Source organism: Triturus cristatus, chromosome 1_2 (assembly GCF_964204655.1).
Source record: "Triturus cristatus chromosome 1_2, aTriCri1.1, whole genome shotgun sequence".
In the NCBI taxonomy this organism is placed as follows: domain Eukaryota; kingdom Metazoa; phylum Chordata; class Amphibia; order Caudata; family Salamandridae; genus Triturus; species Triturus cristatus.
In genome coordinates, this window is record NC_140580.1 from 693,535,868 (window position 1) to 693,552,967 (window position 17,100).

The 17,100-nt window shown below is 42.6% G+C and overlaps 1 protein-coding gene across 1 annotated transcript in view; it reads left to right on the forward strand.

Annotated features, from left to right (window-relative positions):
- Nucleotides 1-16,296, forward strand: part of GHITM (growth hormone inducible transmembrane protein) — a 114,798-nt gene extending 98,502 nt beyond the window's left edge. The window contains exons 8-9 of the mRNA XM_085608550.1: nt 4,090-4,261; nt 15,929-16,296. Coding sequence (XP_085464676.1) covers nt 4,090-4,261; nt 15,929-16,013 — 257 coding nt within the window. The 3' untranslated portion in view covers nt 16,014-16,296. The remainder of the gene's footprint in view (nt 1-4,089; nt 4,262-15,928) is intronic.
- Nucleotides 16,297-17,100: the final 804 nt, after the last annotated feature.

Genomic DNA, 17,100 nt, shown 5'->3' on the forward strand with positions numbered 1-17,100 from the left:
TCCTTTGAGGAACAGGATCCAGACTGATTTGCATATAGCTGGATCTGAACAGGGCTGGCAAAGTGAGCTAAAGAACGATGATGGATTCAACCCAGATCTAATAGTGACTGGGGTGGGTGTCTAAAATATTTCAGCGCTCCTGCAATCATCTTATTGTGTTTGCTTTGTTTTTTTCTTTAGGCTTTGTGCAATTATCGATGTCCACCATCGTTTGGGCTTTTTTTTGGCAGAATATTCATTTGGTTTTGGGTTTCTTTTTTAAGGGGGGATTGGACTGGTTTCATTAGTTATGGTAGTACTGCTATTTAACCACCAGGCAGCAGACCTTTAATTTCACTGCCTTCTGTTTGCGTGAATGCAACACGGGACAGCTCTCTCTCGCGCGCGCGCGCTCTCTCTCGCGCGCTCTCTCTCTCTCGCACTCTGTCTCTCTCTCTCTCTCACGCGCTCTCTCGCGCGCTCTCTCTCTCACTCTCTCTCTCACTCTCATGAGTAGCTGGAAAAGAAAATGCAATTTGCAGTCAGTTGAATACCAGAGGCATGACCCAGCCTCCTATAATCACGAAGGCTGACGTGACACGTTCAGTGAATCGGTGCCCCGAATCCCTCACAAAATACTACATGCCCCTTTTCCTGTGCTGTAACTTGCTGGTTTGTGAATGATGTCCATTTAGAGGTTATTCACCTTTCCAAGATGGCCGAAACATTTGCTTGTTGCATTACAAAGGGCGGCTGATTTACTATTCATTTGAACTGGTAGCTAGTTAACCCTGCTGGTATTCACGGCCGGATGGCTTGGTTTTCCATGTGAACCTGGTGTTCCGCCTTGCTTGCATCCCAGGTCACTACTTGCCCAAGGAAACCATTCCATGTTGCCAGCTTGGGTATTTGTGGCAAACTAAATTATTGACAAATGTTCTGCATTAAAAACTGAAATACAAACATTATGTGGTGAGCACCTTATGGGTAAGCATTTTGTAGCACAGTAATTGACAGACCAGTATTGTGCTCTGCACGCTCAAGCGCCTGCCCAGCTTCTCTATTAATGTCACGCAGGAAGAGCTACAGAGCACGCACAAATGGTAAAAGGTATCTTTCATAAGGGCTGGCCATTAACTAAAACTGCAGGTCCGGGTGCGTGAAGGGTTTTATAGTAAGGGTCCTACAGGTTTTTTGACAGCCTTGATACAGGCAGCTGCAATTCTCTTTTCCCCTCATTAGCACTGCTACAGAGATGAAATGTGTTGATAAAGTGTATAGCATATCACAAAACCTTTGGCGTTCTGCTCTGGTCTCCCAGTCTTTTATTTATCAGAATAGCTCCACCTCCCCCCACGCCCAATCCTGCACTGAAGGAATCGCAGTTATATTCTCTGCTCAAAACAGAGAAACTGCAAAACAGCATTGTGAAATGCCCACCAGTGTGAGAATAGCATATATATATATATATATTCACTGAAAAAACCATAGGTTTCACACATGTTATAGTTAGCTGGACATTTTACTGATAAAAAACCAATGAAATTCCCCCGTTATAGTTACTGTAGGCAACTATAACTCACGCGACCGCAATCCTCTGCTGATGCTAATACTGTATTTAGACACTTATTTGCCCATGTCTTCTTCCATTAAATTTTAGCTATACATATATTACAAATATTTCATAAAGACACATATGTCATCAGCAGAGGATTACGGTCGCGTGAGTTATAGTTGCCTACAGTAACTATAACGGGGGAATTTCATTGGTTTTTTATCAGTAAAATGTCCAGCTAACTATAACATGTGTGAAACCTATGGTTTTTTCAGTGAATTTGTACGGTTTTTTAAATGCTAAGTTACTTTACGCCATTTGTGGACGCAGTTCGTTCCATGCGCGCACGGTGCGCTTCGCGCACCGTGCGCGCACAGTGAGCACGCGGTGCGCTTCGCGCACCGCGTGCCCACATTACGCTAGATGGGCCATGAACGCACGATGCGCTTCGCGCACCGTGCGCACATGGAGGACATATGATGAGCAAACTCTTAAATCTGCTTTTCATTTATTTATTTTTATTTTTTTTACCGTACGCTTACCGTAAGCTTACGGTACGCGTACCCCGTGATTTTTTTTAAAATCAATAAATGTTTTTTTTGTACTTTTCTGTCCTTCTTTGACCCCCTTACAAATGTTAGGGGGTCTGTAACTCTCCTCATTGCCCCCTTTCCTTGTTTTCTCTGTTTTTTTTTCTGAGTGAAACACACAAAATGGCGGCCGCCGCTTCCTGGTTTCGGCCGATTCGAATGTTTACTAAGATCTATGGGCCAATCAGAATCTCCTTCGCGCACGCCATGTTTCTTCCGTACGCTTACCGTAAGCTTACCGTACGCGTACCCCGTGATTTTTTTTTGAAAATCAATAAATGTTTGTTTTGTACTTTACAGTCCTTCTTTGACCCCCTCACAAATGTAAGGGGGTCTGTAACTCTCCTCATTGCCCCCTTTTCTTGTTTTCACTCTTTTTTTTTCAGAGTGAAACACAGAAAATGGCGGCCGCCGCTTCCTGGTTTCGGCCGATTCGAATGTTTACTAAGATCTAAGAGCCAATCAGAATCGCGCTCGCGCACGCCACCGTACGCTTACCGTAAGCGTACGGTAAGCGTACCGTAAGCGTGCTCAGATATATATATTGATTTAAAGGCTATTTTCTCAGAATCTACTGAACAGATTTACACCAAACCTACAAAAGGCACTTCCTTGACCTAGGGACTACCTCTCTGCCAAATTTTGAGTAATTCTGTTCAGCCGTTCGGGCTGTAGCTCGTTCTAAAGGTCCTATGGAAAAATGCATGGGAAAAACGCGTTTTGGGACCCCCCTTTTATCTCAGCCCCCGCTTGACGGATCCCCCCGAGACTTTCAGGGTAGGAGCGGAGCGTAGCGCCCCACCTATTTTGAGAAATTCGCGAGGATTCGTCGACCGGCGCCAAAGTTATTCAAAATAGAATGTTGAGGTTTTCCTATGGAAACGTGGTCCTAACTATAACTACCTACTGGCGACCGCCAGTAGGTAATATATATATATATATATATATATATATATATATATATATATATATATATATATATATATATATATATATATATATATATATATATATATATGTGCTATACATTCTTTCTTCTCTTAAACTGCTCTCCCATTACATACCAAAATATCAGGGCCTCCTGCTCCCTTCCAGTCTTTTCTGTTAGGTCATTCCCAGAATGCATTTCACCCACAGTTGTTGCAGCCTGACCCATGTAAGATCTTCTGCTGCGTATTGGCTGCTTTTTTCATTTCTTTAGGAGCTGCAGGGTAGGAGGGCACTTCCACCGCCTTTTTCAGGTCTTTAGAGACCCTGGAGAGGTCACCAAGAATGGCTTCTAATTTGCAGCAAGGGGAAAAACGTTGTTCACTTCTATTACTAGGTTTTTACTGTACTGCATTGTGTCTTGTTGTTAACGTGATTCGTATAATATTTTAGCCCCACCCTCTAATTTATTGACCCTCCCAAATTAGGTGCTGCTGGAACCCAGAAGTATAAGCCAATGGGTCCAGCCACACTGTGAAGCTCCACGACTAGTAATGGTTTTTGATTAAGTTGTTATATAAGAAATGTTCAGTCATGATTTAAAAATGGTTTTAAGGATTTTATTGATTTTATTGTCTAAGTTTTTAACTGAACTGTATAGATGTGTACCTTTATGGCTGCATATGCCGAATAAAGAATATGATGAAAACCTAGTCGAATGCAGGAATAATGGTGTGCTGCCAACATGTCATAAGCATATGTGTCTTCACAGTTGTGTACACCTACCTAATGGTGCTTTGATGCAACTGCAGTATGTTAAAGCTGTGCATTCTAGTTGTTAACATCACTTTAAAATATTGGCTAATTACATCAAATTGTTTTCATTAATGTTTCTTTTTGAGCAAAAATACTCTCACAACATAGAAAAACTACAGTAACAGTGTTTGTACTCTTTGGTTATTGCTGATCTATGTTATTCACTTCACATTTAAAGTCTGTTAGATGAACATTTATTGATAAGTCTTTCTTGAAACACAGGGAGCATGTTCCTGCCTCCAACCTCTGCATTTGGTGCTGGCATGTATTCTATTGCAATTTATGGTGGGCTGGTACTTTTTGGAATGTTTTTGCTGTATGACACACAGAAAGTCATCAAACGTGCAGAGACCCACCCTACGTATGGAGTTGAGAAATTTGACCCTATCAATTCGTAAGTATGAACTAATTTAAGTAGGAAAGTTCATAACGAAAATGTCAATGTGGAACAGGTGCTTAAGTTGGAGTTGATTAAAAGGAAATTATAGTGAGATATAACCATTTGTTTGAAACTCATTATAAACAAATGAAGGATGATGATCATGTTTAGTGATGTCATGCAGACAAAAGTTATTTATTTTTCTCCACTTTGTAGTGTTTGTGGTATGTGATGAAAAAAATGTGGCTTAAATTTCCATTTTATTGTGTGTGTATTTGCTGCATTTTGTGCTTAGTTCTTCTGGCTCTTTTCTCAAAAAGGCTACAGATTTATGTATAAGTATGTTATTGAAAGCGACGGGTGCTAGAGAACCTGCAAGCAAGATGGCCGCACTGGAGTGAGGTTCCTGCAGTCCAGGCTCATCATCAGGCACTATCCTGCTCCAAAGGGCCACTGAATGCTGTGAAACACGAGACACCATATCCTAAGGGATGCCTCTCCACTCAGAGCCCCAAACGAGGAACATAGACCTTTATTGAAGGCGGCGATGGCGGAGCGAGGCCTTCCGCCGAGTCACCGGACTGACGAAATAGCCGTTGCGTAGCACAGCAAGCTGAACTGCTACGAGCCTTCCTGAGGTGAGCGGGTGATTGCGGATTGGTTACAGAGTGGGTGGGGCTTCCAACAAACTCCCCGTCCCCCCCGCACCCATCTAATTGGGAGATTCCTAATTTGTGAGATCCCGGAAGGGCGAGGTGCCCTCGGCACTTGCGACTGACGATTCAGCCTGTGGGAGGCCAGATCCGATTGCTCTTGAGCGCAGCACTGGGCCGTGGGTTGTTCCTGGTGGCTGGCGCATCGGGATTGGGCTGCTTGAGACGTTCCGGCTGGGGGACGCCTTGGATCTGCAACGGCTTGTTGATTTGTCTCCCTTAATGGTGGGATATTTCCTGAACTGCCCGCCCACGGATGGGCCCATTACCTGAGTGTGATACGCCTACCTGGTTGGAGGCATATTGACACCTATTGGCTGGCACCTTTTTATGGTTGGACTCCTTGTCTAGGCTATATAGAAAGTGGGGGGAATTTTCTAGGCTCCGTGTGATCCTCCTCTGGTGCTTGGGGAGGAGAGGTGAGACTTGGTATACCGGTGCTGCCTTACGTACGTCATCTCAGCAAAGACAGTCAGTACGGAGATAGTTTGCTGCTGTCCTTCCTCCATATATTCTGCATTGCAGTGGCAAAGTACTTTCGCTCACGACATGGGCAGGACAGAGGGCAAGCAGGCAAAACTGACCTTAGAGCCAAGCAAGTTCACTCGTGTTCCAAACAGCGACGCCGAGCACACTGTCAGAGGACCCACAGCAGAGCCCTCAATCCAGCACCGACGATATGAAATCTGTTACTCACAATGCGGCACAGCTTCCTATCCATACAAACCAAAAGGGACTCTGTGTACTCACATGGCCTTCATCACCCAGAGGCTGAAGATACAGGACGGCCGCATTGGGGAGGCAAAGCACAGGATTTCCGAACTGGAGTACACATCTGCGCACAGAGGTGAGCAGTTACTTAACATGAAACGTATCCTGAAGGTCATATCCGCCAGAAATGAAGGCTTAGAAGCGCGATTGCGCCAAAATATACACATCCTAGGACTGCCCCAGTCCATCAATACTGGAAGGCTGAACGATTGTGGAGCGACTGCTTATGACATTATTTGAAAAATCATCTTTCTCCAATCAGCTGGTGGTGGAGAGAAAGTGCACCAATCATTTGCGGCTCAGCCACCTTCTGGCTCTACTCCACGACCCATTATTGCTCTGCTGCTAAACTATTGTGACAGCACTTTAAGATTGGTCAGAGAACACCGCTCGCTCACATTTGAAGGAACTGTGATATCTATATACCCGGATTTTACCATGGCAGTGCAAGGATCTCATAAAAATGTCTACCTGTCAAGTGTAAGCTACAGCAAGCAAATAGTCTGTATGCCATGTTATATCCGGCGTGCCGGCGTCTCACCTCTCAGGGTAAACCATTTCTTTTGCTAACCCACAGCACGTCAATGATTTCTTAAAACTCAATGCGCGCCGATCTCCTCCAACCACAGAGGAATTGCCGAGGCCCAGCCCTCTCGCTGCTGTCGGAGCCAGGCTGAGATGGGATATTCCGGTCTGTTTAGGATCAATTGGCTGTTTAACATGCCTCCATGAAGCCCCTATATGCTTTTTTTCTAAATGATAAAACATTCACGAATCCACCCCATTGTTTCATCTCAAAACGTGTGCTCCTGACGCACGGGAACACAGGCTCTTTGCTGCCAGTGTTCTCCTACAGAGCTATACTTTCATACTCCGCAACCAACATGGGACCTTCGATTTGCCACCCTAGACACCCTTGTTAACTTGAGGATGAACTGCCGAGCTCTCTGGTGACACCCCAGGAGGAGACCCCTGTTGCAGATAATGCCTACTGTTCTGTCTCTTCTTCTACTCCCTTACCTTTTTCTGAGAACTAGCCTGCTCCACATTTCTTTCCCTGTTGGACCTTACTATCATCTGTATCCTTATTGTTCCCTCTATCCTTTGTAGAAGTCTTTTTTTACGCTTCTATTGTGTTACGGGAAACATTTGAAGAAATGTCTTTTATCTAATAACTTCTTTGTTTTAGTGATGGAAGGGTTGACAGTCTCTGGCGGGGGTGGGCCGTCCATGTGGGTGAGGGGGGAATTGGGAATGTTATAGTCATTGTTTTGCACTTAACTGACGCCCAAATGCATTAATCTGTTTGCCTCGTTTTTCTGCTGATAGATTGCCTAGTCGAGGCTTACTGTCTTTGCATACTGATTAGTTGTCCTGACCGATAAAAAAAATCTCCCTAACTATCCTGGCTGGCCTAGCTACAACTTCCTGACATGGAATGTAGGGGTGTTGGGGACCCTCATTAAGTGCAGACCTATCCTTGCCTATTTAGATACTTTTTACACCACAGTGTTACAGGAGACTCATATGAGCCCTGCTACACATTGTTACTTTGCTGCTAAGTGTTCGACACACAGGAACTTTGCACCTTACTCCATTTATGCCAGAGGCACCACCACTATTATTTGGAAAATCACACCCTACATCACGGGGGGCTTGAACGAAGACCCAAAAGGTTGATACTGTCCTATGTGGAATAGGCTAGCTTTGCAGTCTGTTACCCTGGTGAACTGCTACTGGCCTAACTCAGTTGATGCCCGTTTCTTTGATAAGCTGTGGGGCCTCGGAACTGCACACAATCTACATATTTCACGACTGCTCTTTAGTGTCAATGCCTGACTCATTTAATCAACACATAAGCAAAGACTGGCTTCTAATGCTACTAAAACTTGACAACCTGACTGGTTTTAAAACACTTATCTGTCAGCAAATACACAATATTACCAAATGCTTCTCTCACAGTGGTTCCCAAATGCACACAGACTCACTGTGTGATTCTAGACAAACAACACTATCCCTTGCACTATATGAAAACACATTTCTTCATCTAGAAGTAGTACTACATTTTAGTATAGAAACATAACATAAGTCATTTCACAAATTCATAAACAATGACTGGTTTCTAATTCTACCAAAATATAAAAACTGCACAGTTATCTCTCTACAAACACATGAAAAACACAAATGCCAATCACAGAATGGTTTCTACATGCACACACATTGTAGAGAAAAAAAGTACTCCCTAAACTTTAGCAGGAAAAATACATTAGTCTGATTAAAATCAAAATAGTCCACATACATCCCCTCACAATTAAATAACTCATCTTTCAAGTTCTTTTGTACATTAAGGAGTATATCAATCACTCACCATATTTTCTTTTACATAATCTCTGCACTGTGCACCTCTCAGCAAAAGCAAAGAATGGAAAAGTTTCCCTTTCATTTTCCACACATATACATGTAAACATCAAATCACAATCCTTCGCACATAAACTCAAAAGCAAACACACATTTCTATTGGTTAAACATTTCAACCCTTTACAACTGAAATACATTTCAACCCTTCCCCCAATCTGCCTTCTGTCTGTTACCATAGAAACAGGTCATGGAACACTGCACTGAGCTCACAGGTCACAAGTTCAGCACACAATGTTCCTACACAAGACAGGAAGTGTGCTTGACTTTTCAACATATCAGCTTATCATATATAATGTTCCTTACAATCTGTTTTTGTTAACCAATAACAATCATACCTTTAAAAAACAAAAATATACACCCTACCTTTCAGTGTAGAAAGTTGTTATACAACCAATGATTTCTTGTCGTTTTTCAAAAAACATTGCTGTGGATCCGCGCACCCCACCGCGAGAGAATCCGTGCATCCAACGTGATAGGATGCACGCACTGTGCGCGCATTTTGCCGCTTTTTTAAAAAGGGGGGGTCCTTCTGGGACCCCCTAAGCACCTCTAGAGGGTCAGAGTATTCTCACTCTGACCCCTTTTATATGTTTTACGCACTTATTCCCCTTGCTTCTACAGCCTCGCTTCTACCGAGCCAGAAAATGGCCGCCAACAGTTCCTGGTTTCGAATGTAGAGAGACGCTCGACAGCCAATTAGCATTCAGCGCGCGATCGGGAGGGTGCGCGCTCTGTTCGGGGAGGGTGCGGGTAGGGTCCGCGGATCCTCCGCGGCCATAGATATCACTAACTTTTTTACCCTCATTTTCTCAGGAACTACTGAACAGATTCACACCAAATATGCAAAAGGCACGAGTCCGAACTGAGGACTACCTCTTTGCCAAATTTGGTGTCATTCCGTTCAGCGGTTCGGGCTGTAGCTGCGACAACAGATCCTATGGGAGATTGCATGGGGAAAACGCGTTTTGGGACCCACCTTTTTTTCTCGGCCCCCGCTTGACGAATCACCACATAACTTTCAGGGTAGGAGCGGAGCGGAGCTGGCCAAAGGTTTGGAGTATTTCGCGAAGATTCGTCAATCGGCGCCAAAGAAAATCCCAATAAAATGTTGCGGATTTCCTATGGAAAATAGGTCCTAACTATAACTATCTACTGGCGACTGCCAGTAGATAATATGTATGTGTGTGTAGCAGTGGTAGCAGCCATCTTAGGACTCAAGACTCAGTCCGGCGTCCTATCAAAAAGTAAAAATACAAAACAAACGTAAAGGAGCATGGTAGGGATACACTGACCCCCCTACCCCCCCCCCCCCCCCCCACCCCAAGCATAAAAAAAAAAATTGATGCATATTTGAAGTGCTTGTTTTTTCAACACCACCCCCCCCCCCCCCTCCCCCCACAGCCGGCAGCAAGTATATGGTGTGTGCCTTAGCTAGGCACCCACTTTTTAGTAATGAGGGCCCTGGGGGATAGGGGTCGCTGAAGCTGATACTGGCTCGGGGAGCTCTCCTTTATTTCTGTTAATGGCCCTGGGGTATGGGGTCCCCAGGGCCTAACAGGGCTCGGGAGTGGGGGCCATGCAGCCCCTTCCCCTTTCATTTTAGAAAACAGCTCTGTGGCCAACCCCACACCCCCCCCCCCAAACTGCACACGACTAAAGGCCTTGAGCAGTGGGGTGTTGGGTTTATGTATAATAATTAAAAATTACTTAAAAGAAACTAGAAAATCACTGGAAAAAAACAAATGATGAAGTAATGTTATAGTTATGTGATATGTTCAGTAACAACGTAACGTTTTAAACTCTAAAAACCACTGAAATCACCAGATATAGTTGCCTCAAGTTACTATAACTTGCGCCCTAAGGTAACTTATTACATGTGTGCGCGCACGCCATTCACTAATTACCCCACATAATGCTTCACTCATGACATCTTCTTTGATATCCTTGATACTATCAGTGCAACATTTGCGGTGAAGTTATTGATGGGAAAACTGCATGGCTGGTGCGCGAGTTATAGTTACTTGAGAACTATAACTGGTGAATTTCAGTGGTTTTTAAAGTTTAACATTTGTGTTTAGTCAGCGAATTTCCATATATCTCAATCATGAAAGGGTGTCTCAAGGTTGTCATTGTGAGGTATATATGTACATTATGGCTGCCAAGAAATTAAACATCCCTGCAGCATTTTTTTTTTTTTAAGGCAGGTTGTGGGAGGGAGTTTACCAGTGCCCAAATGAGGCTTTCTGTTGCTGTCTCATTAATAAAATTGTGGTGTCACTATTGATGTCCTATACATGTATAGGCCTCGTGGCTACAGGAGAAGAGTCGTAAGTCGGCTATTACTGCAATGTCAACCTGCCCATGCGATTTATTTTTTTTTTTTCTGTAGGTGAGAGGCTGTGGCAGAATAAAACTAATTGGAGGATATAGTTTGGAAGGGGTTGAACTAGAATTGTTCCTAGTGCCTCCCCTTCCTATCCTCTCTATCTGATTAAATTTCAGGTAGGTTTATGTTTTAAATGATGAACGATTTCAAATTGTAGAAACGAACTAGCTGTATTTTCGTTCCCCAGCAAAGATCCAAGCATTATTGGGATGTTTTTAACGTAAGAAATTATCCAAGTGGTGTCTGACTTCTTTAAAGCTCTGACAAGCTTGTGATCAATTGATTTGGATTAAGCCATAATTAAGACTCATCCGATTTGTGGCTGTCGCTTTTTTGGTAATGTCTTCTCTTGAGCTATGAGGGTGAAAAATGTTTTCTATCCTCCTACATTTCTGTTCTTTATGCAGAATGGGAAGTCATAAAGAAAAAAGAAATATGGTATTTCCTGACGTAAAGTTTGGTTAGCTTAAAAAAATTAAATCAAAGATTTTATAAACAAAGGTAAAACCCCAAGCATTTTCATGTATGTACACCTTGCCTCAGGAGGTTTGTTGATGAAGAGAGTAGTGATAGAAAAACACATTTCCATAGGAATACTTGTTAATTATGATGTGACAATATAAATGCATGGCTTTGTTTACTTTGGAAGTCCTCTAAATACTCAGGTATGCTGCATTGCCGCAGGAGTAGTCCTGTTTTTGTATAACCTACAGGAAATATGTGTCACTTGTAGCTGGTGCACAACATTATGATCATTTCACTATTAAGCGGGTTCACTTGTCAGAAAAAGTTACTTGTTCTAAACCTTTATTTTTAATTGTCTGGCACCCTGAGAAGATGAACTGGCCATTGTGCATGTTCACCCAAAGATCATTTTGCTAGTTCGTGGCAGGGTGCGCTGCGGATGGCAGCACTCCCTTCATTCAGCCTCAAAGCAAGAGTTCTGTTAATGACAGAGGGCATGTAGTGAAGATTAGTAGAGAATAGTATCCTGCTTACTTTGAGCCTCTCGTCTAATTTAATCCAAGAAGTACCAACTTTTGGGTATAACCGCTGTCTCCTTCACCTTCCTTACATCCTTTATTAAATTAAGCTGGTGCTTGATAGGTAGTCGACAGCAGTGTTTTGGATATTGTCATACCACTTCTTCATGGGCTGGGGAGCTCTAGGCAAACCAGACCGTTCTTGTGGCAGGTCAATTCTTAGGTGCCTGTGTTGACTCTTGGGCAATGAGACAATTCTTGCAATTAGTTTTGTAGCTATATTTGGAAACAGAGCTACTACTGCAAGCACACTGGATTTCTTTTTTAAGCTCCCATATTCAAGGGCTAGTGAGATCGAAGAGCCTTCTTTTTGGAGGTTGCATGGGACAGAAAGACTAATTTAGGCAGCACGGGTATCGAGCACAATAAATATGTCCATGAAGTGCAATTCTTTCAAGTAAAGATTTACGACTTTTTAAGGTTATTTATATTTAGCAAATTTGCTCAGTAACTCCAGTAACTTTTTATGTTAACATAATTTTTATCTCTGTTAATGTGGTGTGGCTTTTCTGTTCCCAGCCAAAATAAATGGAGAGCGGTGACTAGGCACAATAACTCAGATTATAATTAAAACTGAACTTAACTTAGGATAACCAAGCACATTGCTTACTTGGAGGGCCCAGAGTTTCCTTATCTTACTCTTCGGTAGTCTCTTGCATGTCTTCAGACTTCCTAAATGAGAGTTATGGGTCTCTGAGATGAGCTACTGGATCCAGTAGTGGTGAGGATCCACAGCTTGTGCTGCTTCATCAAGTAGCAGTGCACACAAGAGCTTGCCGATAGAGACTGCCTTCAGGTAGTGAGAGGTCTCAGCCACTTATGCAGCTTGGGTTCCAGCTGCCAGTAATTCACAGTGTGATAATGTGCGGAAGCCATGTATTCCTCAATGGGAATAAGTTGGGCGTTTATGAAGACTCAAGATCTGTGCATATTGCGGATATCTCATTGTGATCAATGTTCACAGTTGCTGTTCACGCCAGGGGAGCACGGGCTCACTGCAGAAATGTATGGCTAGTTGCAGATCCAAATGCCAGCCTTTTACTTGTGCAAACACTTTTGAGGAGCCTTCAAACTAATGATAAAAAAACCTAACTCCTGTGATTGGCCTCCACACAGGGTGACATTCACAGGCTCACATGTTGGTCTCATGCTTGACATGTTACTTTGTCCAGAAGGTTGCTTAGATCTTCTGGTTGGTTAGTTGAGCATCACCTCTGATCTCGGTTTGGCTACAGCTCTAAGTACTTCATGGCAGTACAGGCACAATGGTTTATAAAATTTGGTAGTGGTCACAGCCTTTGTTCTAGTTTAGTTTCTTGGCCAGTTCACAACTGACCTGGTAAGAAATGGTTGAGTTTCAGCCCATTGGAACAAAAGTTCCTTCCTAATAATGAGGATTCAAAGCCAAATGGTTCCACAGGTAGGGGTAAATATGAATAGCAGATGGGGACCTGAAGGGACAGTGGGGACAGCTTAATTTTGGTTCGTACAAGCCTTGTGTATCACCCTACAAATTTAGAGGCTTCCTGAAACCAGTATGTGGGTGGGGTACCTTAACATGGGTGTTCTTACTTGCATGTACTCCTGTACAGTTATCTATAATGCACACAGTCTGGAGAAACAGTTTGCAAGTACTGATGATCTCTGCAACTACCAGCCCATCACTCACCTACCAATCTTTACCAAGCTCATTGAAAAAGCTGTCTGTTCAACTCCAAGATCACATCAATACTAGCTATCTCCTGCATGACTAACATTATGGTGTCCAATCACACTGCAGCATGAAGACCACAACCTTACATATAGAAAATGCCCTCTTGACCGCAGATTAAGTTGGCCACTGCATCCTGATATTACTGGATACCCGCTGATTTTGACACTGTCATCATGTCACCCTCGTATGTATCCTAGGGTCAGCAATGTCCTTCACTGACTCTCCTCCTTTCTTTCCAACTGATGCCAATTTGTTCACATAGGCACTCCCAGGTCTCAAAAGATTCCCATCACCTGCAGAGTTCCCAAGGATTCCATACTGTGTCCTGCCTCTAAATGAAACTACTTGGTGCTCTGCTCCTAGACTGAAGCCTCAATAGTCACCCAGATGCAGATAAAATGTAAGTCTGCTTGAAAGTCTCCTCTACTCCAGACATCCAACACCTTAAACACTGCTTGCATTTATCAAGACCTGGCTTTCCAGTGCCTATCTGAAGTTCAACCCACCAAAACAGAGTTCCTGTTATTTGCCAAGTACAAGAAACAGTCCCAACCTGGCTCAATGATCTGAACCTTGACGGCTTCAAACCCCAGCTTTAATCAAATGTCAAGTAACTTGCATTCACCCTGGACACCAACCGCACCCTCGATGAACATATTTGCCAAAAAAAAGATGGCCTAGTAACAGCTCTCTATTCTAAAGAAAGTGAAACTACTTGTTCCAGAAAGTGACTTCAGAGCTGCATGGTTAAGCCCCCATGTCCTTGCATATGGTTGCTGGTAATGCCCTGCTCCATGACCTCTTAGGATCCTCTTTCACTCATTATGAGCATCGTAAATGCTGCAGCAAGTCTTATCCAGGGCCTCAATAAATCACAATCTCTATCCTGATTGAACTCCATTTTCTTACCCTTGATAGCTTTCACCATCTTCTAAACCAACTGCATAATTTACAAAGCCATCAGGACCAGCATCCCTGCTTAACTTGCAGGTAACATAACATAATGTGTATTTGTAAAGCGCACGTTCACCCAGAAGGATATGTTGGCGCTTAATAACAGATGTTTATTGTTACCCATCTCAATGGTACTCATTTTATATACCTCAGAAGTATGAAGGGCTGAGTGGACCCGCCGGGATTTGAACCTGTGACCAAGAGGTCCAACACAGGCCTCTGCAGTGGATGCATTAGTCCATTAAGCCTCTAGACCCGATATGACCATCTGGTTCTCGGCACACACGCAGCCAGGACATGATCAAAGTGGAGACAAAGAAGTGTAAAAAAAGAACAAAATAAGGCATGGGGCCTTTTTCTTCTATGTGCTCAGGATCAAGAGCGAGGTCCCTGTATCCATTAGGACAGCCTAAAAGCTGCTCCAATTTAGGACAGAATTGAAAACTCACCTCTTTGAACAACACATCACAGTGCATAAAGCATTCCCTAAATCTACCACCTTTCATATCAATTATTGGTTTTCTGCTTTTTCTTTGTCCCTGTGCAGCCTGCCACATATTTTTGGCTAGGTTCACGCTATGTAAATACCATATATACAAACACACATTAATGACCTACTACTATGAATGCCTGTAGCATTTTTACCACTTTGGTTCAGGAACATTTTTTTACCGATTACTATAGTCAGCAGCCGCCAGCCTTTAGTTGCCATGTGGATGGTAGTCATCCTCGTTAAAGAGTATCCTTTTCGGTGGAACCCAACACGAACACAGTCTAGCTCCCCGCTGATGAGCAACATGCCATAATCCTGTAGAGTGCTGTTAAAGTGATTTAGGACACAGATCTCCTGTAATGGAGTTCTCTGTTTTTGTTTCCCCTATGTATGCCTGCTCAGTCTCCCTTAACCGGGCTTCCCTAGTCTAGGTATCAGGGAGCAAGCAATGGTGATTAGATAGCTAAAGCCTCCCACGTCAAATGGTATCTGCTGGAAGTGTAGCCTGGACAGGGCGTGGGGGGTTCAAGCAGGCTAAACGTTTGCCGTCAGGACAGAACCTGAAAGGGAAATCTTGTGGTCGGGTTGGATGCTGGGTCGAGAAATATTTGAAGGGGGAATGGTTTGGGCTGGGCTGACTTGTCACCTTGCTGGCACCAAGGGATGGGATCGAGAGCTGCTGAGCAGTGCCACTGTTGTCCTCAATATACTCTTATTTGTATTTGTTTTTTATGGTCAGTGTACATAGCGGTCCTGTGTTTTTTTTGTTTTTTGTTTTAAATACTTGGATTGCAAATCCCTCTTCGATCTCAATGTGGATTGTCTTCCATATCATAATGCAGAAGTTAACTTCTTAGTTAACTTCTTAGTTAACTTTCAGAATACTTTAAGTGCAAGAACGTTAAACTGAATTCCATTGCTGGAAGCCTACACAAATATTATAGCCTTAAAGTTCAAGTGAGAATTTAAAACAATGAAGAAAAAGCGTCTTCTGAAGTTCAGTCTTCTGACAGTGAAGTTTTGACTTTTCTGTTCTTCCTAAGGGCAGACAGAACATTTGTATTTGTTTGTTTAAGTGCAATTACTTTTCTGCAATCTTCTCATGTATAAGAATTAGAAAATCTGTCTGATATTTCAAAAAAAGTTCACATTTCTTTGATTTGCTCACCACATTTGTCTCTTGATTTTAGGTGCTTGGGTATTTACATGGATACAATGAACATCTTTATTCGCATAGCCATGATCCTTTCCGGCAGCGGCGGCAGGAAAAAGTGAAGACCCATGTAATTTAACCAGCTCTTGTAACTCAGAACAGTTGTTCGTTCTTGCATTTGCTAGAGTTGTGGAGATTGCAAGCAAATATCATCTTGTAGTGCCACTTTATTTTAAAGGTGTTTTGCTGCACTGAGAAGATTTGGTCTCTTTCTGATAATAAATCTTCAATATCTGTTGCAAATATGAGATGAAAATAAGTTAAAATAAAATATATCACTGTTGCAATAATGGTACATTTAATAAGAGTTAAGATTAAATAATTATGTAAAAACGTTATTTTAAACCAGTGTTTGTGTTTTTTTCTTTTAAAACATGCATACATGTCTTTACTGTGTTTGGTACATTTACAACATATCGTCGTGTGTACTGCGCATGTCTAATCCTGTGGGTTGTCCAGAAGTAAATAGATCTTTTGCACCATGGCACTCCAGTGTGAACACATCTCTTGTTGCGAATCGCCAAACGTAAATTATTTATCTGTGAAGGCTATTATATTTCTTTACTCTGATTGTCGCTGTAACATATTTTCACCCTTGAGAAAGCCCCAGAGCTGCGAGTCGCAGTGGGCAAATCATGTGTTGGCTGCCCTGTGTGTGAAGAATGTTCATGAAACCAACAACCAAGTCTCTGTGAAAGACAACAATAAAAGTGCAATCATAAACAAGATGTCCATATGAAAGAAAAAAATACAGTTTATAATTTTGTTATTCACACTGAATAATCCAGTTATTGGCATTCTTTAATCTATTTATTAGCAGTTGTCTACACTGGATCGGAGAGCACATTTGTGGATCATAAAATACATAAGACTTCAGGAATGTATGGATCTGATAATTAAGGTATTCAAATGTGGATGTTTATGAATGGGGCGCTTTGCTTCTACTGAGGTATTTTCTGAGGTTTCTCTTAATGCATATACCCCAACTCTTTTTCTGATACATGTCTGGAATATTTTAAACCAGTCCGGCCAAGGTGCTGTATCTCTGTGAGTGCTTTAACAATAAGCTGTCATCAGTGTTATGCAACTGGTCTTGAAGAACAATTTCTCATGAATGCTTTAAAGTTATGTGAAGGTAAATGCTTAGAT